The 22,459-nt window shown below is 38.3% G+C and overlaps 1 protein-coding gene across 2 annotated transcripts; it reads left to right on the forward strand.

Annotated features, from left to right (window-relative positions):
* The first annotated feature begins 1,849 nt into the window (after positions 1-1,849).
* LOC127639850 (basic-leucine zipper transcription factor A-like) lies at positions 1,850-18,621 on the forward strand. Of its 2 annotated transcripts, none has more exons than XM_052122140.1 (7): positions 1,850-2,327; positions 10,130-10,226; positions 12,882-12,953; positions 13,742-13,935; positions 15,052-15,943; positions 16,399-16,522; positions 16,884-18,621. In XM_052122140.1, exons 1-7 carry the CDS (start codon positions 2,256-2,258, stop codon positions 16,894-16,896), a joined length of 1,464 nt encoding a protein of 487 aa, XP_051978100.1. In that variant the 5' UTR covers positions 1,850-2,255; the 3' UTR covers positions 16,897-18,621. The 2 variants fall into 2 exon arrangements, with proteins under 2 accessions (XP_051978100.1, XP_051978099.1); XM_052122139.1 differs by lacking the exon at positions 1,850-2,327 and adding an exon at positions 6,265-6,661.
* The last annotated feature ends 3,838 nt before the right edge of the window (positions 18,622-22,459 follow it).

Genomic DNA, 22,459 nt, shown 5'->3' on the forward strand with positions numbered 1-22,459 from the left:
ATCAGTCGGCCCATTCTCCTCTGACCTCTAGCATCAACAAGGCATTTTCGCCCATAGGACTGCCGCATGCTGGATGTTTTTCCCTTTTCACACCATTCTTTGTAAACCCTAGAAATGGTTGTGCGTGAAAATCCCAGTAACTGAGCAGATTGTGAAATACTCAGACCGGCCCGTCTGGCACCAACAACCATGCCACGCTCAAAATTGCTTAAATCACCTTTCTTTCCCATTCTGACATTCAGTTTGGAGTTCAGGAGATTGTCTTGACCAGGACCACACCCCTAAATGCATTGAAGCAACTGCCATGTGATTGGTTGATTAGATAATTGTATTAATGAGAAATTGAACAGGTGTTCCTAATAATCCTTTAGGTGAGTGTATATATATATATATATATATATATACACGCACATACACACTACCGGTCAAACGTTTTGAAACACACTCGTTCTTTATTACATATATATATATACTGCTCAGCCACAACATTAAAACCACCTGCCTAATATTGTGTAGGTTCGACTTGTGCTGCCAAAACTGCGCCAACCGATATTCTCCTTACTACTATTGTAGAGAGTGGTTATCTGAGTTACTGTAGACTTTGCCAGCTCGAACGAGTCTGGCCGTTCTCTGTTGACCTCTCTCATAAACAAGACGTTTCCAACCAAAGAAATTCTTGAGACTGTTGAGTGTGAAAATCCCAGGAGATCAGCAGTTACAGAAATACTCAAACCAGGACTGGCACCAACAATCATGCCACGGTCCAAATCACTGAGATCATATTTTTCCCAATTCTAATGGTTGATAATGGACATTAACTCAATCTCTTGACCCGTATCTGCATGATTTTATGCACTGCACTGCTGCCACATGATTGGCTGATTAGATAATTGCATGGATGGTTGTTGGTGTCAGATGGGCTGATTTGAGTGTTTCTGTAACTGCTGATCTCCTGGGATTTTCACACAGTCTCTAGAATTTACTAAGAATGGTGCCAAAAACAAAAAACATCCAGTGAGTGGCAGTTCTGTGGATGTAAACGCCTTGTTGATGAGAGAGGTCAACAGAGAATGGCCAGACTGGTTTGAATTGACAAAGTCTACAATAACTCAGATAACCACTCTGTACAATTGTGGTGAGAAGAAAAGAATCTCAAAATGCTATTCTAAGATGCGGGATGGTGCTGTTTTGACGGCACGAGGGGGACCTACACACTATTAAGCAGATGGTTTCAAAGTTGTGGCTGATCAATGTATATACGGTATATATATTTGACAAAATATTTAAATATTTACATTAGTATTTGTTATACTGATTTTAATGTATGCTTATTTAATAAATACAATTCTGGATACTTTTTTTTATGTAAAAAATGGCATAAATATGTCTAATACATTACATTTGAGTAATTTCCATGGTGATTTTCCTTCAGTCATTTTTTTGTTTTGTTTTTGGGAGTGAAGCATTACTGGGAGTCCTGTTTTTGTCAGACTGTGTGAGATTCACTCATTCATCTAACACCAGTTCCAGTGCCTCATCACCAGTTTTGATTGTCCAGTGAATGTAATTTCACAGTTCACTGCTATTTACTATAACCTCATGTAAAATAGGTCAGGCGGCTTGTGGAAAAACGGTTGCCTTCTTTGTCGAAATAAAACTACCAGGTTGAGAATCTCTGGTCATGTATGAGCAGCCCTGATCCATGCAGAATAAGTCCTAATCGTTTGCCTTATATGGAAACTTTAGTCCAGCCCTGAAGAGGCGGAGAGCCAATCAGATTACGGGGGCGTGGTTTGTTGTTTCAGGCTGGTTGGGTGCTGCGGTGGGGCACAAAACCACCTGAGAAACACACGCGAGCGCACGCACAGCTGCACGAGCGCAATACAGCTGCTTACTAGAAGAAAGTTGCATACTTGGGAGCCTTGAATTATTACGCCTTGGTTGTTTTTCAAAATTAACACGATAACACACTGGACATACTTTGTTTTCGGATATTTAAAACTGATATTTTAAACTGAAGAGCGGGATTGTGGTCTATTTTCATCATGTTTATTATTAAAATGAGGTTCTTAACGGATCGGTGACTGTAACGTTTTTTTCCACACTGGATATTTCGGATACACCGCTAAATGTCAAACAGGATCAGCTGGCTGTGTGTTTAAAGTGACTCAGCCCCTCTGGAATAAACTTTCCTGCAGCGGAGAGTGTGTGTGAGAGAGTTTGACACAGAGAGAGACACAAGTGGATGTGTGCGCATGATGCGCTCGCGGCTTCTGCTGCTGGTGCTCGCGGCGCTCGTGGCGTGTCTGCGGTCTGGTCGCGCGCAGGTAAGCTTCACCTGATTGACGCCATAAACGCCTATTGTACGGCGCGGTTTCTCTCCTTCAATTATTTGTCTCATTTGACAATAGCTGCATTCACCAAGTACTTGAACTGACTTGATTTAGAGGATGAGATTTAAGCAAACTGTAACAAATGCGGTGTGATCGAGTAATTGAGTCCTTCAGACGCATGCCTGACTGCATATTGGCCCCAAAGTGAAGGGTCCAACCCCTCAGGCCCCCTGATAAAAGAGAAACCCTACTGGATTTGATGCTTAATCTGTATTTGTTTATGGCTGCAATATTAAACTCAAACAAAGAGAGACAGTTGATGATGCCAGGATTAATGTGCACTGGATGGCTTCCCAAATGCACCAGTGCCAAAACACATCACTCAACCCAAGAGCATCACTGTCACTGCCTAAACCACAGGGATGCTTGCCATTTAACACCAAAGGACACCTTTAGCTAATGTATTAAAATAGTAGTCCGAGTTCTTATATTAAAAGTGGTCGCTATTTCATCCAGCCCGATTAATCTGACAATATTTGGCCACTCTGAGATTATCGCATTGGATGATAACTGTGCCATTTAACAGAAGTGGTCATGTGTACACCTTATTTGCCATCATTAAAGTTGTGTAATGCTATGCATCATCTAAAAAAAAATTAAAAAGCATTTTAATAATTATTATTGTATTAATTATGCATGAAGGTTGACCTCATAATAACTGAGAGACTATATGGAATATGTGTAAATTAATTTCTAACATAACAGGAGCATTTATAATTAACTAGTGCAGGAAAAAGGTGATACAAAACGGTCTGAAAATGTTCAAATTGAGACCGGTCATTGCACCTGAAATAACACTTTCATACACATGTTAACCTTAAAAGTAGGGCTAAATAAAATATAGATTTTCTAATGAATCATGATTTGCATTTGAACAATCTTGATATCGATTCTTAAATCTCTAGTTTGATATTTTATTCTACACACAACCCACTACAATGTGAGTAAATCGCCATGCGTCTGAACTGACGCTATTCTTAAAGGGACAGTTCACCCAAAAATGAAAATTCTCTCATTTACTCACTCTCATGCCATCCTAGATATGTATGACTTTCTTTCCTCTGCAGAACACAAATTAAGATTTTTAGAAGAATATTTCAGCTCTGTGGGTCCATACAATGCAAGTGAATGGTGGCTAAAACTTTGAAGCTCCAAAAGCACATAAAGGCAGCATAAAAGTAAACCATACAACTTTTCTGGTTTAATCCATGTCCTCTGACGTGATCTAATTGGTTTTGAGTGAGAGTAGACCAAAGTATAACTCCTTTTTCACTATAAATCTTGATATTAGTAAACCAAAAAAAAAATCACCTCTAAAGAGGCAGAATAGCACATTGGCTAAATAGACAATGTAAAAATGACAAATTACGCATGTATCAATAAACATATAACACAGTTTTAAGATGCACGCATTTCAATTTCATAACAAAATTCCATTAAATTGAATTGAGTAATCTCTAATAAGATAATAAAAAAATTATATTTTAAGTTTTAATTATTCAACTTCATTAAATATTACATAATTCAATTTAATGCCATTTTGTTATGAAATTGAAATGTGTAATCTTAACTATTGCCTAAAATATTTTCTGAGTGTTTATATGCAATTTAATATATCCAATTTCAAGACATCATATTTATTCATGTAACATATAGATTTATACATTTTTATAAAACTAAAATGTGACCAAATTAATGAAAACTAATGATAAAATTTACATTTGTTAAATTAATATGTTTGTAATGTATGAAGTCAGAAGCTCCCCTGTATAATAAACAACATTAGCCGAAAGAGAATTTAACTCATATGTTAGCAATTTGAACATTATAACTAAAATATACTCAATGAATCAGAATCGAATAAAATCTGAATAGAATCGAATTGGAAACTGGTGAATCCGAATTAAATCCGGAAATCTGTATTAGACCCAGCCCTACCTTTAAATAATAATAATAAAAAAATGATGCTCAACAAATATCAACTACCCATAAATATGAGTATTGTATCTGCCATCAGCCACCCTATTCTTAAAATCTGTTAATGCATGGCAAAAACAGATTTGGTCATCCGCTAATAGAAAGAAACCATCTCAATCATTCATACATTTTGATTTGGGTTACAGATATTCCCACGTATGCGTCCTGACCTTTGCGGTAAGGTCTTTATGACAAGAACATCAATTGCCATCGACTCACATGCACTCATGCACACATATATGCACTCTTGACTAAGACCTAAATCCCCTTGTGATGTTTTCTGTAATCCCTCTTTTGAATATCACCATTGCATCACCAACAAAACTACAATAAATAAATAAATAAATATATAAAACGCCAACTCTAGGTGTACCCTCTAATCAGTGTTCTGGTTTAGGTCTGTTTTTGGGAGTTTAAAAGGTCACAGCTGATGGGATTTTAGTCTCTGCATTGGTGCATCATAAGTGTTGTGTTTAAGTTATATAAGAGAGAAGAATAATCTAGGCAAGATGGTAACGGCGTGTGGATAGAATCACATAAGATGATTTGGCTTTGGAACTCTCAGGGGCATTACGAATGTCACGGCCCTGAGAGCTTAACCATAAAAAAATAAAATCAAATAATTGCTTTTTCTGGCATGACTCAGGAATTCAAGAATGAATGCCAACCCTAACTTAGATTAGAGAAACAAATGAAGATTGAGTTAATGACTTAGTTTAAAAAATACAATAAAATGCTAATCAATCTTATTGTGCTTGTGCTTAAGTGATGCAATCTATCATTCATTCTTTCAAATATATTTAATCTCGCTTTCTATGTCTGCATGATTATTTAAACACTGATCAGCTTTGTCAGTAAGTTTTAAATCAAATCACTCTTTTTTCAACCATCTTATAATATACATCTATCTTATCCACTAATTTATACAACCTGTGGAATCTATAGCTACATATCTATAGCTGTATGTTCAAAACCTAGTGAGCTACCTATTGAACTATTGTGAAAAGTAAATGAATACTTTTACTCTGAAATATTACTGGGATACATATCTCTAGACCCTTTGATTACTTTTGCGACTGAACACAGCAAAATATAACATGTAAACTACATGAGGCTCGGTGATAGTGATGCCCGATTCACCAGCAAAATAATCATTTGAATCAAATCTTTTGATCAGTTTGATTCTTTTGAATCGGTCAAATAGATTCATGAATCGATTCACTAATCTGACTGAAAAGGGGAACCCTGGACAACACTTGGTTTGTCACGCATTATGTCATCTACTTTTACTGTACTTTTGAAACATGTATTGTCAGTTACTTCAGTACTTTAACTTGAGCTGCTTTTATTTAAGTAAAAATATCTTTACTTTTACTGAAGTAAATTCATCACTGCATTCTATTCGCAGTTGATTTCAGAAGAGATGGATGTTAGCATGTTGCTAATCTAATTACACAATACACAAACAAGCCAAGGGCATAGCCAAAAAATTACTTTTGGATGGGCATCAATAAAAATGGATGGGCCAAGTTTTTGGCCAATTGTTTATTAATTTATTTTTTTTTTACAACATTTTCCTTAACAAAATAGAAGCGGCGGATTCAAACAGTCCTTGCACCCTTTCAGAAATCAGACTTTTGCATTAATTTATGCATTTTTTAAACAGGTTGAGAATCTCTGGTCCTAATCGTTTGCTTAATATGGAAACTCTAGTCCAGCCTTGAAGAACGGAGAGCCAATCAGATTATGGGGGGCGTGGTTTGTTTCAGGCTGGTTGGGTGCTGCGGTGGGGCACAATACCACCTGAGAAACACACGCGAGCGCACGCACAGCTGCACGAGCGCAATACAGCTGCTTACTAGAAGAAAGTTGCATACTTGGGAGCCTTGAATTATCACGCCTTGGTTGTTTTTCAAAATTAACACGATAACACACTGGACATACTTTGTTTGCGGATATATAAAACTGATATTTTAAACTGAAGAGCGGGATTATGGTCTATTTTCATCATGTTTATTATTAAAATGAGGTTCTTAACGGATCGGTGACTGTAACGTTTTTTTCCACACTGGATATTTCGGATACACCGCTAAATGTCAAACAGGATCAGCTGGCTGTGTGTTTAAAGTGACTCAGCCCCTCTGGAATAAACTTTCCTGCAGCGGAGAGTGTGTGTGAGAGAGTTTGACACAGAGAGAGACACAATTGGATGTGTGCGCATGATGCGCTCGCGGCTTCTGCTGCTGGTGCTCGCGGCGCTCGTGGCGTGTCTGCGGTCTGGTCGCGCGCAGGTAAGCTTCACCTGATTGACGCCATAAACGCCTATTGTACGGCGCGGTTTCTCTCCTTCAATTATTTGTCTCATTTGACAATAGCTGCATTCACCAAGTACTTGAACTGACTTGATTTAGAGGATGAGATTTAAGCAAACTGTAACAAATGCGGTGTGATCGAGTAATTGAGTCCTTCAGACGCATGCCTGACTGCATATTGGCCCCAAAGTGAAGGGTCCAACCCCTCAGCCCCCCTGATAAAAGAGAAACCCTACTGGATTTGATGCTTGATCTGTATTTGTTTATGGCTGCAATATTAAACTCAAACAAAGAGAGACAGTTGATGATGCCAGGATTAATGTGCACTGGATGGCTTCCCAAATGCACCAGTGCCAAAACACATCACTCAACCCAAGAGCATCACTGTCACTGCCTAAACCACAGGGATGCTTGCCATTTAACCCTTGGTGACGCCACTGTAACCAGAATAAGCCAAGTATTGAGTGAAATAACCCCTTTTTAACTTGTACATAAATATTTGTATCTGTACGTTTCAGTTTTGAATTAAATGTAAGTATATTTGTACAAGTATAATCAACATTATGTAGCTAATCTTTACTGTGCTTGCTGTAATACAATCTGGGATCATACATGCAGTGTATGATCTTAGGAGGCTGCATTATTAAGATGTCCTCTTTTTGAAACATTCTTCACATTGGGTGTGGTCCTATGATGATGCCTCTATAGGCAGCTCACTAGGCTTTGGAACAGAGTTAAGTGTGTGTAGGTATGTTAGAGGGTGTGTGTGTGTGCAAGTTTGACTTAATGATGTTATAGAGCTGCACACACATGCACTTGACAGTGGATGTGCCATTTATGACATATAACGCACATATTATATTTCACACTGATATCTACTTCTACAGACCTGTGGGTCCATCACAACTGTCACACACATTTAGAAGATTAAAGGAATATTAGGGACAGCATTTGAGCCATAATGTTTATTACCACAAAAAATATTCTACATCCCTATTGTCTTTAATAAAAAGCCAAAATCAAGGTTCCAATGAGGCACTTACAGTAAAAGTCAATAGGGCCAATTTTTGGAGTTTAAAAGGCAGAAATGTGAAGCTTATAATTTTATAAAATAACTTAAAATGTTCTGTTAAATTCATGTATTATTAGAGCTGTAAAGTAGTTTTAATAATCAATGCAGTTGTTTTAGGGTTCATGGCTTTGTAAGTGATTTTATCACACTAAAACCATGTTAACAGGCATATTGTTTACGTCTTGTGGCTATACTTTTGACAGTTTTCCCAATTAAAAAAGTTTTACTTCTAAATAATTAATATGTATAAATTGTATATTTATAAATATTATATAATGTATAAAATTATGACCACTCATATGAGATGAGGACTCTACTCATATCAGTATAAAAGCTGTTTTATTGTACACGGAGAGGGTCTGCACATGGGGGCTGCCATTTTAAAATCACATGACAAGTCCAAACATGACAGTAGTTGACCTGAAGAAGAAAACAAGGAATTTATGCCATTGCCTGTTGCATTCTCAACATTGCCACAAAATGGCGCTATAGCAGATATCAGTTTGAATTGTGCACTTCTACGCTAAATGACATGTGAAATCAAGCTCGTGGTGCAAGAACTGCTTGCATTCAAGTACTTATGTAAAGTGTGTTCTGAGCCTAAACCTGGGTGGTAAAATGTTAATGTGCTCATGACATTTTTTTTTACCAATGGGTGCAAGCTATGCAAAGTGAACATTACCATATGTCTAAATTATACCATATGTCTATATTAGTGGTGACCGATATGGGTTTTTCAAGGACGTATGCCAACATGCCAGAGAGCGTGGTCGGCGTTGGCTTATATACGTAATTGGATTTAAAGGTAATGTGAGCGATTTGTTTCGTGGAGAAGTATGCAAAAAAAACATTTCCTACTCCCTTAAAGTTAGTAATGAAATAAGTGTCCTGAGATATCTCACCGGTCTCTGTGACAGCTGTAGACTTTGTAATCAGCAAACAAATATGTGTCTGCGAACTGTGGACATTGATGCTTGTCACCTGTCAATCATTTTGCTCGTTCTCATAGTGTTGTATTTGAAGTGGATCATTGAGGCTATGATTCATAATGTTTGTCAGTTGAGGGCGCCTTTGTGCCACTGTTGAATTTGACAGCCACAGGAACAAACAATGCTGCTCGTTTGCTCGGTTTTGGTCTCAAAATTATCTTTGGAGGGCGGAGTTTTGGAATGAGGGGCCAATGCTAAAATTGCCTAGAGTACCTTTAATGAAAGCAAATTATGTGCAAATAATATCAAATGAGCACCTATTTTAACCAATATTTACTTAAAATTCATTAAAAAAATACTAAATTAACAGACAAGGTGTATTATCCATTCACAAAGCTGTTGGTATATTTTGCAACTGGTTCATGGAGCAAATAGCCTAATAGTTAAATAACATCCAAAAAATCTACCTGACCGATGTATCAGTCATCACGTGTCTATCAGTACATTTAAATACGCAATTATAATCATGCTACAGCGGCTTTTTGCATAGTCGAGCTACAATCTTCACCTGTCAGTCCAAGTATACATGACACAATGAGTAATCGGATATTTGAAGGAGGACATCAGCTGAGGAAGTGGCATAGACATTTCAAGATGCCCTTTTTTGTTAAACCCGCTTCATCACGCTTCACGTCGTTCCTTGTTTTTTTTATCCGTCCATGTACAGTATTCAAAAATGTTCAGCTACTTCAGCTGCAACAACATAAATTTGTCTCTTCATCCACCTAAAAAAATGTAGTAGCATTCATTATGATGCCACTACCTTTTTGTGTTGTGTTCGAGTTCTGAGTTAAATACGCATCATGCGTCACCTCTGTCTTTTGTCAGTTCACTTGAAATTACAACAGGTTTATGAGGAACCCTATTTGTGTGTATGAGTTTGTTTGTGCTTTTCGCTTGGTTTGTCACTTGGTTTGCAGTATGTTGTATTTATATTTGTTTTCCCACAGTGTGTTTGCCACATGACACTGACCACATCTCTCTCTCGCACGCACACACACACACACTCACACACACACTGACCTGATTATGAGTAATGCAGCTTAATAAAGGACAGAGAACAAAATAAACACAAAGTATTGAAACGCAAATTGCTCCACACATGCTCTCTCTCTCTCGCCCTGTGATCTTCCATATAAGCTCATAATGTGTTCACTACTGCTTTGTAAACACGGTACAAACCTGTGCAGTATGTATGTTCAGGTGTCTATTATTGTGCTCAATGGGTTGGCTAGACATGCAAACGTGCTATTGAAAGTTACAACAGCTCATTCCTTTCCCAGACAGAAATGTTTGTGTATGCATGGGATTATTTTTCTGTTTATGTGGCACCTTTAATATGTACTGTATAAGTGTTTCTGAATTCTCTCTCTTTAATTCCAACAGGGGAACCCTCTCCCTCAATCTCTGGTGGATTTAGTAATGAACAGCCCAATCTCATCAGTAGATGATCTGAAGAGACTTCTGGACGTAGAATCCATAGGTAAAGCTGATCCCTTGCTAAAACACACAGGTCCTTCTGGCACTGCCTGTCGGCAGGTCTTCCCCACCTTCCTGGACCTGGGAGGGAGACAAGGGGAGGAAAAACAGATAAAAAAAAAGAGAGGGAAATGCCAACATGGAGCGACAGCGGGAGAGAGGAGAGAGAGAAATAAACGTACTCGCCGGTTCTCTGATAAGCAGTAGCCTGGTCCTCGGTCACCCCGCCACCCTCTAGTGGATAACAGCCACTCTTCCCTGGGTGGATCAGAGGCAGTCCTCCAGCCCCAGCCAGACGGAACGCCCCACCGTGTTTTGGTGGATGGTAGGGATCTCCTCCGCCCCTGGCAGCAGTTTTCCCTCTCCAGGTGGTCGGCAGTGAGCCCTTCCTCCCCACGTGGTCGGCGGTTGTTCCTCCACTTTCAGACGGCCGGGCTCCTGCGTCCCCTGGTGGATGGCCGCGGCTGCTCCTTTGGGGTGGATGGTAGTGGCGAGGACTTTACTACAGCGCATCCCTCCTCCTTCCTGTGCTTCGGCACCAATGTAACAGGGTAAAAGGGAAAGGAGGAGGCAAGAACCAGATGAAGCATCAAAGTAATATTTCATTAAACAAAGAGACACAAACATAAACACGTACAGAGCAGCTGCCCGTAGCTCTCTCTCTCTCCCGAACTGCTGCCTCAGACAGCCTTTATCCCTATCATCAGCTTGATTAGCCTGGCCCGGCCCGGCCCTCCTCCTTGCCAAATATACAGTATATATAATAAAAATGCTGAAACAAGCATTCATGATATAGGCTTACAATACATAAACTGACAGTTCCTGAAATGTCTGTTATCCCGAAAGTAATCACCATAAATATTTTAAGCTATTGACACTCCAAGTTTCTGGGGTTTTGAATATTGTCTTGACAATGGAAGGTCAGAAAGGTTGAGAACCACTGCAATTCAACACAGCAGTTGTGTACAGGCAGTGTAGGGTGTGCATTCACACTGAAAGAAGGGATCAATAAAAAATACTTATTTGTATGTGAGAACAGACTTACATTCTAGTTATTAAAGATTTTATTTTACCCACATGCGGGTACTTAGAGCAGATGCTCCAGATTAAAATGAGCCCAAATACAATGTGATATGATGTGTAGAGCTGATATAATTTCTTCACTCTTTACTGACACTTTTGTCAACATGGTTAACAAGTACACTTACTTTTCAAAAACTTTGCGAGGAGCAAAATTGTTTGGTGTGGTAATGTTTGATTTTGACAAATCTTTTTCACGCATTAAATAATTAAATGCTTTGTTTATTTCACCCATTGCTTAGATTATAATTGTAATAATTTAAATTTTTTTATTTTTTTTTATTGTATTTACATAGTTTAAAATGGAATGCTGCATTTGTTTTCTGATTAGCGTGTCTTTTGATTAGTCTCTTCACAGTAGTTTAGTAGTGTTTAGTTTTTTGATCTGCATATAACTACGTACATAAAACATTATATCAAGAGGTAGACTGGCATGCAGGTGCGAGAGACTTTATGCAAATTAAATCCATACTCCTCTCTCTCACTATTGCTCTCATACCAGTGATTACCCTTCCTCGTGCCAATAGTGGAACGGGTGCCATATGTTGGCTATTCCTGAGCTAGAAGTACAGCTTTCTCTTTTGCGCAACATCTCCACGTTTATTTCAGCGTTTCTGCTGAAAGCGTTTACATGCTCTCCTCCCGCGATGGTCAGTGATGGAGAATAAATATTTTGTTTTCTGTGGAATGTGTGTGTTTTCTGGGATGTGTTGGAGTGGGTGTGTGCTTGTGTGAATGCATGTATGTGGATAATGGTAATATTTACATGAAAGGGCCATGTATAGCCACACACAGGCACAATAGCAGTGACCTTGAGCCCAGTCCAACTCTCAGTTTACAGAAGGTCACAAACACAAGTCAAGGCTATTGTTCCCTGTACTGGAATTCTGTGTGTGTGGCCTCCTCTAAAATAGTGAACATTTTAGCCATATTTAACTGTGTTCTGAGCCTTATTTGGAAGACTATTATACCCATTCACTCACACAGACATGATGTCAGGACAGTGGAATCAAGAGGATTCAAATAGCAATCCCAGATGCAGTACAGCTTTACTATATGACAGACAAACAGATAGACATGTGCAATTTAAACACCTACAGGGGGCCCAAAAAAAACCAGGGCCACTATGTTTGATTGCTCGGATCTTAAAAATGCATTTGGGCATTTGCACGATTTTTGCCGTACTTCTACAACACTGATGTAATGCATAACACATGCGCACAACATTGGATTAACCATTAAGAACAGCGGTTAATGTGTTTACATGTTTACAAAGTGAAATTGGGGTAATTGGAAAAATGTGTCAGGTCGACTGGTTTATATTACGCCGTTTATGACCTTATACCAATAAAGGTAAGCTGTGTACTGCATCTGCATGACCACACACATTGTCGGCCTAAGCATAATTGGTTTAAGAATGTGCTCACTGATAACTATCAATAATTATCTTATAATAAATATATAAATATTATTATATAAAATATATAATTATTAGATCCTGACAGGACCAAGCTGTTGAAATGCCTGGTGTTTCCTCTTTTGTTTTTTTTAACACTGTTATCTTGTCTTTCTTTTTCAGAAGAAGATGATGAAAAGCCAGAGAATGAAATTCACACAAATGGAACACACAAACGTCTTCCCCGAAGCCTTAGTAAGTCTGCGCCCATTCCCTCCCTTCCTCTCTTTGTGTCTCTGTGTCTCTTTTCCACACTCCTGTCTCTTTATCTTTGTCCTTTAACAGAATCTGATTTATTTCTAGTCTATGGTGATTATTCTGAGACACTGTGGCATTTTCATTCCACAATGGTGTTGTGGCTTTGTTGTGTGATTGTTTGAGTGTGTGTGATTGTCCCTTTGAGCGATTCTGTCTCTGTGGCAGAATCCAGTCTCGCCGCATGTCCTTAAGTCACCCTCACTCATACACATACAAACATTTCAAAGCTCAGTTGTACCACCCACGCTTCTTTCACACAAGTATTTGAACCTTTACACTTTTTTTCTTTCTCTGAGTGCTCACTTTCAGTTTAGTGTATCTCAGGTCTGCAAATATTACACATACACACTTTGACAGGACTGAATTATAGTGTGAGTCTGTAGTCTTGTTAGTCTGGTTTGTCTCATTTTCATCCAGAGAATTCCGTTTGGCATCTACCATGTGGACACATAATAAATACACATCTGGGAAGTGTGGGTGTTTGACAGTGCTGTTTATGTGTTTTAGTAGGTGCTGAAGAAAATTTGTTGTGTGTGTCTGCAAATTGAAATATTTTATGCGCCACAAGCACCACTAAACGAAATGGCAAAAATAATGACTGTTTTTAAGCAGGTTTTCATAACACAAGGGCGAATAAATGATGGCAGAATCTTCATTTTCAGTCTATTTAACATAAATAATTACACACATCACCTTTTTAAAAAACCCTCTCTATTTTCTCTCAGGTGTTCAGGTAGCTCAGCAGGCGATGTGTAAGGTGAGGACAGAAGTTATGGAAGTGACCCGTGCGATGTTGGACAGACGGAATGCCAATTTCCTGTTATGGCCTCCGTGTGTGGAGGTCCAGCGATGTTCTGGTTGTTGCAACACACGCTTGCTACAGTGCGTGCCAGTCACCATAGAAACACGGCATTTACAGGTACTAATATGCATATGAACAACAATTACATTTGCAATGAACTCTTAGCTCTTTTCCAAAACCTAGAGAGCTGCCTACCTAGATAGTATTTTAAAGTAACACAGATGCATTTCAAAAGGTAGGATTAGATTTTTTGATGGAGTCAAGTGAAATCAGAGTCAAAGATAACTATGGCTAATAGTATTACCAAAAAATAGTTCAATAAATAAAAAAATGTACTGCAAAAAATTTGTGTATCCTGTTTATTTTTGTGCTTATTAGAGTATTTCTAGCTTAGTATTGTTAGTTTAGCAAGATGCTAACATCAGACTCTCAAGATGGTGGATTCAATATGCTTAAAAGTATTGCATAAAATATTTTAATCTATTTAAAAATGTACTACTTAAAAAATATTTCTGAGCTATGCATTTTTGTGCTTATCAAATTCTAGCTTTGTTTTGCTATCTTAGCAAGTTGCTAACATCAAACTATTATGATGATAGAGGGAGTCAAGTGAAATAATGACCATAAATATGCTGAAAAGTATTGCTAACTATTGTTCAATCTATTTTTTATTACTTTACATAATGTGTGTGTACGTGTGTGTGTGTGTACGTGTGCTATGTATGTTAGTGCTGAGATTATTTCTAGCCTAGTATTGTTAGCTTAGCAAGATGCTAACATCAAACTCTTAAGATGATGGGTGGAGTCAAGCAAAAGGTTGACTGTATTTACAGTACACTGAAAAGTACTGCTAAAAATAGTTCACCCCATTTAAAGATGGACCATTTCACCCAATATGTGTGTGTGCAATGTATTTTTGTGCTTATTAAAGTATTGTGTCATTGTTAGCTTGGTAACATGCTAACAGAAAACTCTATTGGAGTCTAATAAGAGCCACATCTCTTGTGTGCTGCATGGAGGGAGCACTGTTTGTGTGGCACATGGAGATACTATCTATGAAGAATGTTCCAAATCAGTCCTTTTTGAGGTTCCATGAGTGTTAGGATGCTGCATTATATGGTAGCTATGTACTGTAAATAGAAACACAGTAAGGCAGCTCACTAGGTTTTACAACAAAGCTCTTGTGTTCAGATATTTAATATTAAGCATTATATTGGTCTCTGTTTATTTCAGATGACGAAAATCCTGTTCGTCAACAGACAACCAGTCTATGAGAAGGTCATCATTCCTGTGGAGGACCATGTGACTTGTAGCTGTCAATCACAAGTTTCTGTACACTCCCCACGGCTCCAGACTACACCCCTTCCCCCGCCTCGTCTCCACCCTAAAGTAACTCCACCAAAGACCCAAACAAAAGAGGAGCTCCATCGCCATGATGAACTCAAACACAATCAGAGGTTCCACCTCCAGGACAGAGAAACTCAGGAACTACAAAGGCAGTCCAAATACACACTTGCGCACACACAGGGTTACCGACAAACATACCAACATACGCTGACACTCACACCCACAGTGGCAGCTTATGTAAGTAGAGGAGATGTTCCTACTCGAAAAACCACTTTGGGAGCTCCACAAATGATGAGTGACGCAACAGAAACAGAAGTCGAACAACATCACGTAAAATCCGAACATCATACAGTTCTCGGCAGCGGTGATGACACAACAATAAAAACACCTAATGCGGAACAGCATTATGACCAACAGCAACAGGAGAATCAACATCCAAAACATGCCCAAACTACACCACAGCAAACAAAATACAATCCCTCTCACGATTCTGTCCAGTCAGAGCACAGTATGCCACACAGCGTCCAATTAGATGGTCTAAGTCACACTTACAGCCATGTAGAGGTGATTGGCCAATCCAGTGGCTCATCAGAAGTACTTAGTCATCCCTCTGACCAATCAAAAGTGAGTAATCATCATCAAGGCCAGCAAGGGCAGGAAATGGAAAGGCAACAAGAAGAAACACAACATCATCTTCATCACCAACACCACCAACATCATCGTCATCATCATACTACGCAAGCATTCAGTCATCAAGAAACCAGCACACAAAAAACAGGTAGGAGGCCTTCAATCTTGCATAACCAGACCTTTGACTATGGCATAAGTTCTGGTCCACATTGCACCTTATTCTGGCCAAGAACCATCCACTTAGCCTGACCAACATCCAAATCAGAGATGAGCTTGCTTTAAAAATCAGCCAATCAGTGTAGAGCTTGCAGTAAATGGACTGTGGGCAGTCCTTGGGCCTTTGGAGGCTGAGAATAGGAGGCCTGTGGCTAGATGGTCTGATGTGTTTGAGGAGTACGCATTGTATTGTAATTAGTAACTTGTGCATCCTGTTATTCTTTTCAGCTCTTTAAAGTCAGTGGTAGCCTATAAAGTCACGGGTCAACAAAGAAATGTGATGTTGAGTATTTTGATGGCTGCCTTGAGATTAATTCTTTCCACACTGATTCAAATACCCTTCTAACCACATTCCTATTGTCTTCTGTTTTCTACATTATCCCATAGTGACGAATGCACCTCAGACCATGCCCTCCGCCCCTAAGATTCCGCCCCCCCTCCAGCCCCCACGGAAGCGGCGACGGAAACATCGGAAGAGGATCAGCAAAGCCTCTATGAGAGCTATGATAATGTAATGCCAATATCATAGCATGATTAAAGAAACAAAGTAATAAGCATTGAATTAAAGCTGCAATATGTAATATTTTCACCACTAGAGGCACCAATCGGAATTTTGAAACAAGTTTCAATCAAGTTTAAATTCACTCCATTCTCTATTGTTTGGTCAAACAGGTTGTTCTGCTCCAAACTCATGCCAATAATTGAGCCAATATTGCTAGGTTGGGCTGCTCAAACAAACGCAATTCCACTTGGTGCCATTAATGGCATTAAAAATACACACTGCAGCTTTTACAAAAAAATAAAAAATATATCAATTTCACAACAAAATCTGATCAAAGATCTAATCAGAATGCTTCCCTGTTCTCTAATAGGATAATGCCATGAAGAAGACCAAGATTCTGAACTGCTGCCAAAGTCCCAGGAGGAACCACAAAGCTGCGAGTCAAGGCGGAGACATGCAGGATATAGCAGAGACACACTGGAAATATCTTTTTATAATAACATTTTGAAATGTTTTTGATCTTTGCCAAATAAGCTCCTATAAACTACGTTTCCCATCAGCCATTGCGGTCCTTGAACGCCACCAGTTCTGCGGTCTTTGCACTATGGGAGCTGGCCGTACTCAGGATATCCTGTGAGAACTGACTTATTCCCTTTAAGACATAAACAAAGCCTTCCAAATGGTAAGACTTATCACAATTATGGTCTGCCGAATATACATCATTCAGCAAACTGCCAAATTCTGTGCAATATTTACTTGAACTACAGTTTTGCCAATCAATGACTGGCTACTTTGGGAATGAAACTGGTCCTGATTCATCAAAGTAGCCCTCAAACTGCCAATGAATGATGTAGACCCAAAAGAACTCTGTTACCTATTGGAGAAACTACTGGAATAGCAACTGGAATCTGCAAACTAGAAGTTAAAACTGGAAGACGTTCCTTGAAATCGCAAGGACTTGGAATTTGGACTCTCAAAGGGCAAAGCAGCTGGAGAGATGAAGCTCAGCACTTCCAGAGAGTATAAAATACAAATCATAACTATTGCTAATTCATCTCAAATGGTATAATCTGTACATTTTCAAGATACTTAAATACTCCAAGTTTATTAGAGATCAAGATATCAGCTGGCTAGATATGGAGCTTGGAAAAGTGTGGAGTATATGCACTTACAAAACAGTACAATGGTATTATCATGGATTTTTGGACATGGTACTTTTGTAATACCTTGATATTTTAAATAGATTGGAATTGAAGCTTGGAGTACCATGTAAATGTATTTGATGATTTTGATACCATCTCTGTACCATGGTACCGCCACAGTACTTTTTTGTAAGTTTTAGGAACTATATTTAAATTGTGCGAAAACACTGGAATATCGTACACTGGAGGTTATCAAATATGGAAAGCGCTAAACTGTTATTTTGATAGATGCAGTTAATATAACATGATAATGCAAAGTCAAATAGGACATAATTCAATATAAGAATAAAAATAAGAACATTGCTGTCATGGTTACAGTAAAATACTCAATCCTGTAAGGGGTGGTATGGAGTACTTTGTCATTTTTCCAATGCCTGCTGTTCCCAAACTCAATCCGTCTGTCATTGAACTGCTTCTGGAAAATTGTAAAGCTATAAAATAACTGTTTGTAAATTATGCTTTTCTGGCTTTTTCGTAACTTATTTATAAAAGGTAGATGCGCTACTCATCTGCTTCCAAGAGTAATTAATTGGTATTTGTTATAATGAGAATTATTGTTAATATTATGATGCTATTTTAATATAAATATAAAACTTGTTAAATTTATCATTTGTTTGCTTGTTCTTTTTCCTAGCATTTTGGCACTTTCAGAGATTCAGAAATGTTATTTAAAATTGTACCCACATTTCCAACTGGCAGTGTTTTCCAATTGAAATTTACCATGTTTGTGTCAACTCCATGCAGCTCCATGCCAACCATGTCAACTCCATGCAACCCCTTCTCCCTCCACAGTGGACGCTTGAAGGTTTGCTGGCTGTAGGGGTTATAAATAACAATCGGGATGTACTGGAACGTTATCTTCCCAAGCCAAAGGAGGCGCTGTTATGCCAGAAACATACTTAATGCATGGATGCGTACAAAGATGCGAGGGCTTAGCCAGCGAGTTTATGTGAACAATGGTGATCACACTTGAATTACTTGCACTTGCCATTTATTCTGCTGAATGGGGTTGATTTGAAAGTTCATGTATCCTGAAGTGGATGAAGAGAAGTGGATGAAAAAGTACTCAAAAAGGAAAGTTGTTTTATAGGTGAAGCAGGTTATTACATTTTTGATAAAATATTATAAAGACCAACATTTGTGTTCTTTTGAATGACGTGCAGTTCAAGTTTAAATAACGTGAAATCATTTTCATTCTGGGATAAACTATCCCTTTAAAATGTTAATTCTATGTTCATGTGTGTATGTCTGTATTGGATAGTCTTTCTGTCCATGTAGCGTGTGGAGGTCACATTACAGTTGTGATGTGTGTAAGAAGGTGACAGGTCGCAGTGGTAAGACAGTCGTCATAGCAGCACAGATGGACTTGATTGAAGGAGATCAGGTGGTGTAAAAGATACAGAGAGCAAGCAGTAGATTATTAAATGTTACACAGATAAAGCAAATACAGAGAGTGCCAAATGAGAGAGTGAATGAGAGAGAAGATGAGCAGATGAGGGGGTGGCTGTACAGTAGATCTATCAGCAAAGTGAGAGCAGAGCTACAGGAAGAGTAGAGAGGTGAGAGCGGGCGAAGAACTACAGCAACAGAGGAGGGAATGAGAGTTTGAGAGAGGGCAGACAGGGAGCGAAGGATTGAGAGAGACAGAAATGTAGGGAGTGACACTGTGTAAGTGATTTTCAAGTAGTAAATCATTGTGAACAGTATCGCTACTCTTCACAAGTGCTAAGTAACCTCAAAGTGGGAGGTATGTGTGAGGGGGGCACCAGCGTAGAGGCTGCCTCTTCAAGTAGCGGTCCAAGATGTGCATCTAGTGTAAAAAAAAATAGACAAGGCAATAATCTGTAGACACAGGTTAAAGGAGTAGTTCACCCCAAACTGAAATGGAATCTCATAGCTGACTGATTTGGAGCAATTTACATAGGCAGCAACTCCTCACAAAAAGCACATGGGAAACTTGAGTTTGACATTAGCATGATGCTAAGCTAACAACACAATACTGAGATAAGCAATTAAATACACAGCACACAAAAATACTTGGTAAATAGCTCTAATTAGTGTTAGGAAGTAGTTAAATAAAAGTAGCAACACTACTTAATTTCTGTAGAGTTACAGTAGCTCAGCTCAATAGTGTCATAATAATTGCCAATGAGTAGCGCTGTAGCGCCACAATTTTTAACATTGCATATCGAATGGAGCCGAGGATGTTATCAAATTCATTCAGCTAAACTGACTAATATCTCATATGTAGCATTGGGAAAACTAAATCATTTAAAGGTAAAGGTTAATTTCTGACAGTTCATATAAATTAACCAGGTAAAATAAATAATTCCCTTATAGTTAGCGTTGCTAACTCTGATTAATTTCAGTGAGTCGGTTCTTTTGGAGGATTCATATAACTAAACTGATTCATGTAACTGGTTCACCGAGTCCTACATAGTCTTAAAGGGACATTGCCTTCTATTCTGATGCAAAATATTCAGTTCATTGCTGCTGTTTATCACTATATTTCGATGAAGTTATATAAAATAGGGTATTTTCTAGTTTATTAGTGTATTTTAAGTATACATTTATGTTCAGTTTAATGTAGTCACCCTATTTGTATAATTTTTGCCGTCCGTCCATCCAAACGTTTTGGGATTTCATTATTTATTTACTCATTGGGGGGAGTAAATAATGACAGAATTATAATTTTGGATTAACTATAACTTTAAAATGCTGTCTTGGCAGGCAGCTCACTAGTTTTGTAACGGCTTCTATCCTTGTTAAATCCTGGCCAAGATGTTTTCCAAAAGTCATCTTTCATTCAGAAAGCTACTATGATTTTATGCAGGAAGTTTTGCAAAGCCTCTAATATATAATGTAGAATATAAAGGGATTTTTTCATACTTGTAATTTATGCAGTACTTTTAATAACCCAAAGCAAGAAAAAGTTGAAACTCAGGCCAGGATGACGTTTTTGAGCAGTATTTGAGAGATAATGTATCTCCGCCTGTATATGCGTTGTGATGCATTGTGTGGTTTTGGTGCATTAGCGCGATGACAGAGCTCCAGCTGACCCTTGGCCCAAACTGCAGCTCACCCTTGATGAACTCACTCGCACCTGGGCTCCACCTGGCTGGATCTCCCCTGCCCCGGTCAAACCTCCATCCATCCACACTGCTCAAACAACCACCGTACAACCCCGGGTATTAACACGTGTGTGCACATCTAATATAGAGTGCGGAATTAACCACAGTCACATTAGTGTGTGTGTGTGTGTGTGTGTGTGTGTGTTCTACAGTAATTGTTGCAAGCCATGTCCGAGCAACTGAACATTATGTAAATTAAAATAATATATAAAATGTTAAAAACAGCGATGAAGATTTTTTTTTATTATTTCTTCTTTAAAGTTAACTTTAAATAAAAAAGTATACATATTGGTGCTTGTGACATAAATCATGAATAGGACATTTATGTAATTATTATATTATTGTAAGTATGAATAAGTGTACTTAAGCATTTATAACATGCAAGTTAACATGCTCACTATTTAGCAAGTAATGCATGCAAATCACTCTTTTTCTAATGTTGTTAAAACAATTATTAATAATGCATATGTAACCTGAAAATGTTCCATAATATTTATGGAAGAATTAAAGTAAAATGCTGCCATTATGTAGCACCATTAAATCTAAGTCAAATCTCTCAGGTTTTTAGGCACTTTCCCAGCTGGTTTATTAAAATCACTCCTGAATGAAGTGCTGCTAGACCAAATTAGGTGTGTTTTGGCTACACTTTCTGTGTGCATTATTTATATATTGCATCATTTATATATGTGTATTTGTATTGCAGGGGCATGTAGAGTGATCTGTGTGTTTTGGCTGGCACTGTTAATTCAGACAGAGTTGATAAAACATGGGTGGAATAAGGCCTAATAGCTAAGTGTCATAATCACCATCAGATAACACAGGGCTGGTAATGCTACATATGGACTTGTGCCAGATTTAGCAGTCCGGTGAAAGGACACACTCTTAAAGGGACAGATCCCCAAAATATCAGCGTTATTATATTTGGAAAAGATGTATATGGGAGCCAGGTTGAAACCAAGCCATATAATAGCTTTGTGCAACACAGTTACAAGTCAACATGTTGCTTTCGAATGTTCAATGGACCCTGATATCAGTCCCATTCAGCCAAATTACTGACAAGCACCATTTCCCATCAGACATTTTTTTTTGCATCAATTCAAGCAGGATCATCTTTCCCTGTTGCTGTACTGATAGTGTCTTGTGTGTCCAATGACCGAGGCATGGATTCTGGTCCTATGGAAACCAGGAAGCAATTATTTTCACATAAACAATGGTAAGTGTGATTCGGAGGTTGTATTTTCCTTCTAAAATAACATTTTTAGTCCACTGATTTAGGGTTGGGGTTTGGGTTAGGGGGTAGAGTGAATTATGCATTTCTGTTGACTGTTTGACATACTTTACATAAAAAATAAATAAATACAACTTGCTTTTGGTGCCACCCTGAGGACATTTCACACAGAAAAAAGGGTCCTATATTCTGTAGAATTGTCTGGTTGACCCCCTAAGAAAATCTGTTATTTGTTCCATTTTTAGAAACATTGTTAGGTCAATAAGCCATGATAATAATTTGGGTGGGTTGGGTGACTTCCCTTCTAGAAGAATTCTCCATCTAGCTATTAGGTTTTCAAAAGCCATAGCATGCTCTATATTTAATTATTTGAACATCATCTTCA

Source organism: Xyrauchen texanus, chromosome 48 (assembly GCF_025860055.1).
Source record: "Xyrauchen texanus isolate HMW12.3.18 chromosome 48, RBS_HiC_50CHRs, whole genome shotgun sequence".
NCBI classification, from domain to species: Eukaryota; Metazoa; Chordata; class Actinopteri; order Cypriniformes; family Catostomidae; genus Xyrauchen; species Xyrauchen texanus.

Bases quoted from the DNA above. Each gene is read 5' to 3' on its own strand.
- LOC127639850 (XM_052122140.1), top strand. From the start codon at position 2,256: ATGATGCGCTCGCGGCTTCTGCTGCTGGTGCTCGCGGCGCTCGTGGCG. The intron at 2,328-10,129 runs GTAAGCTTCACC...TAATTCCAACAG, and splicing joins TGCGGTCTGGTCGCGCGCAG to GGGAACCCTCTCCCTCAATC. The intron at 15,944-16,398 runs GTAGGAGGCCTT...ATTATCCCATAG, and splicing joins AACCAGCACACAAAAAACAG to TGACGAATGCACCTCAGACC.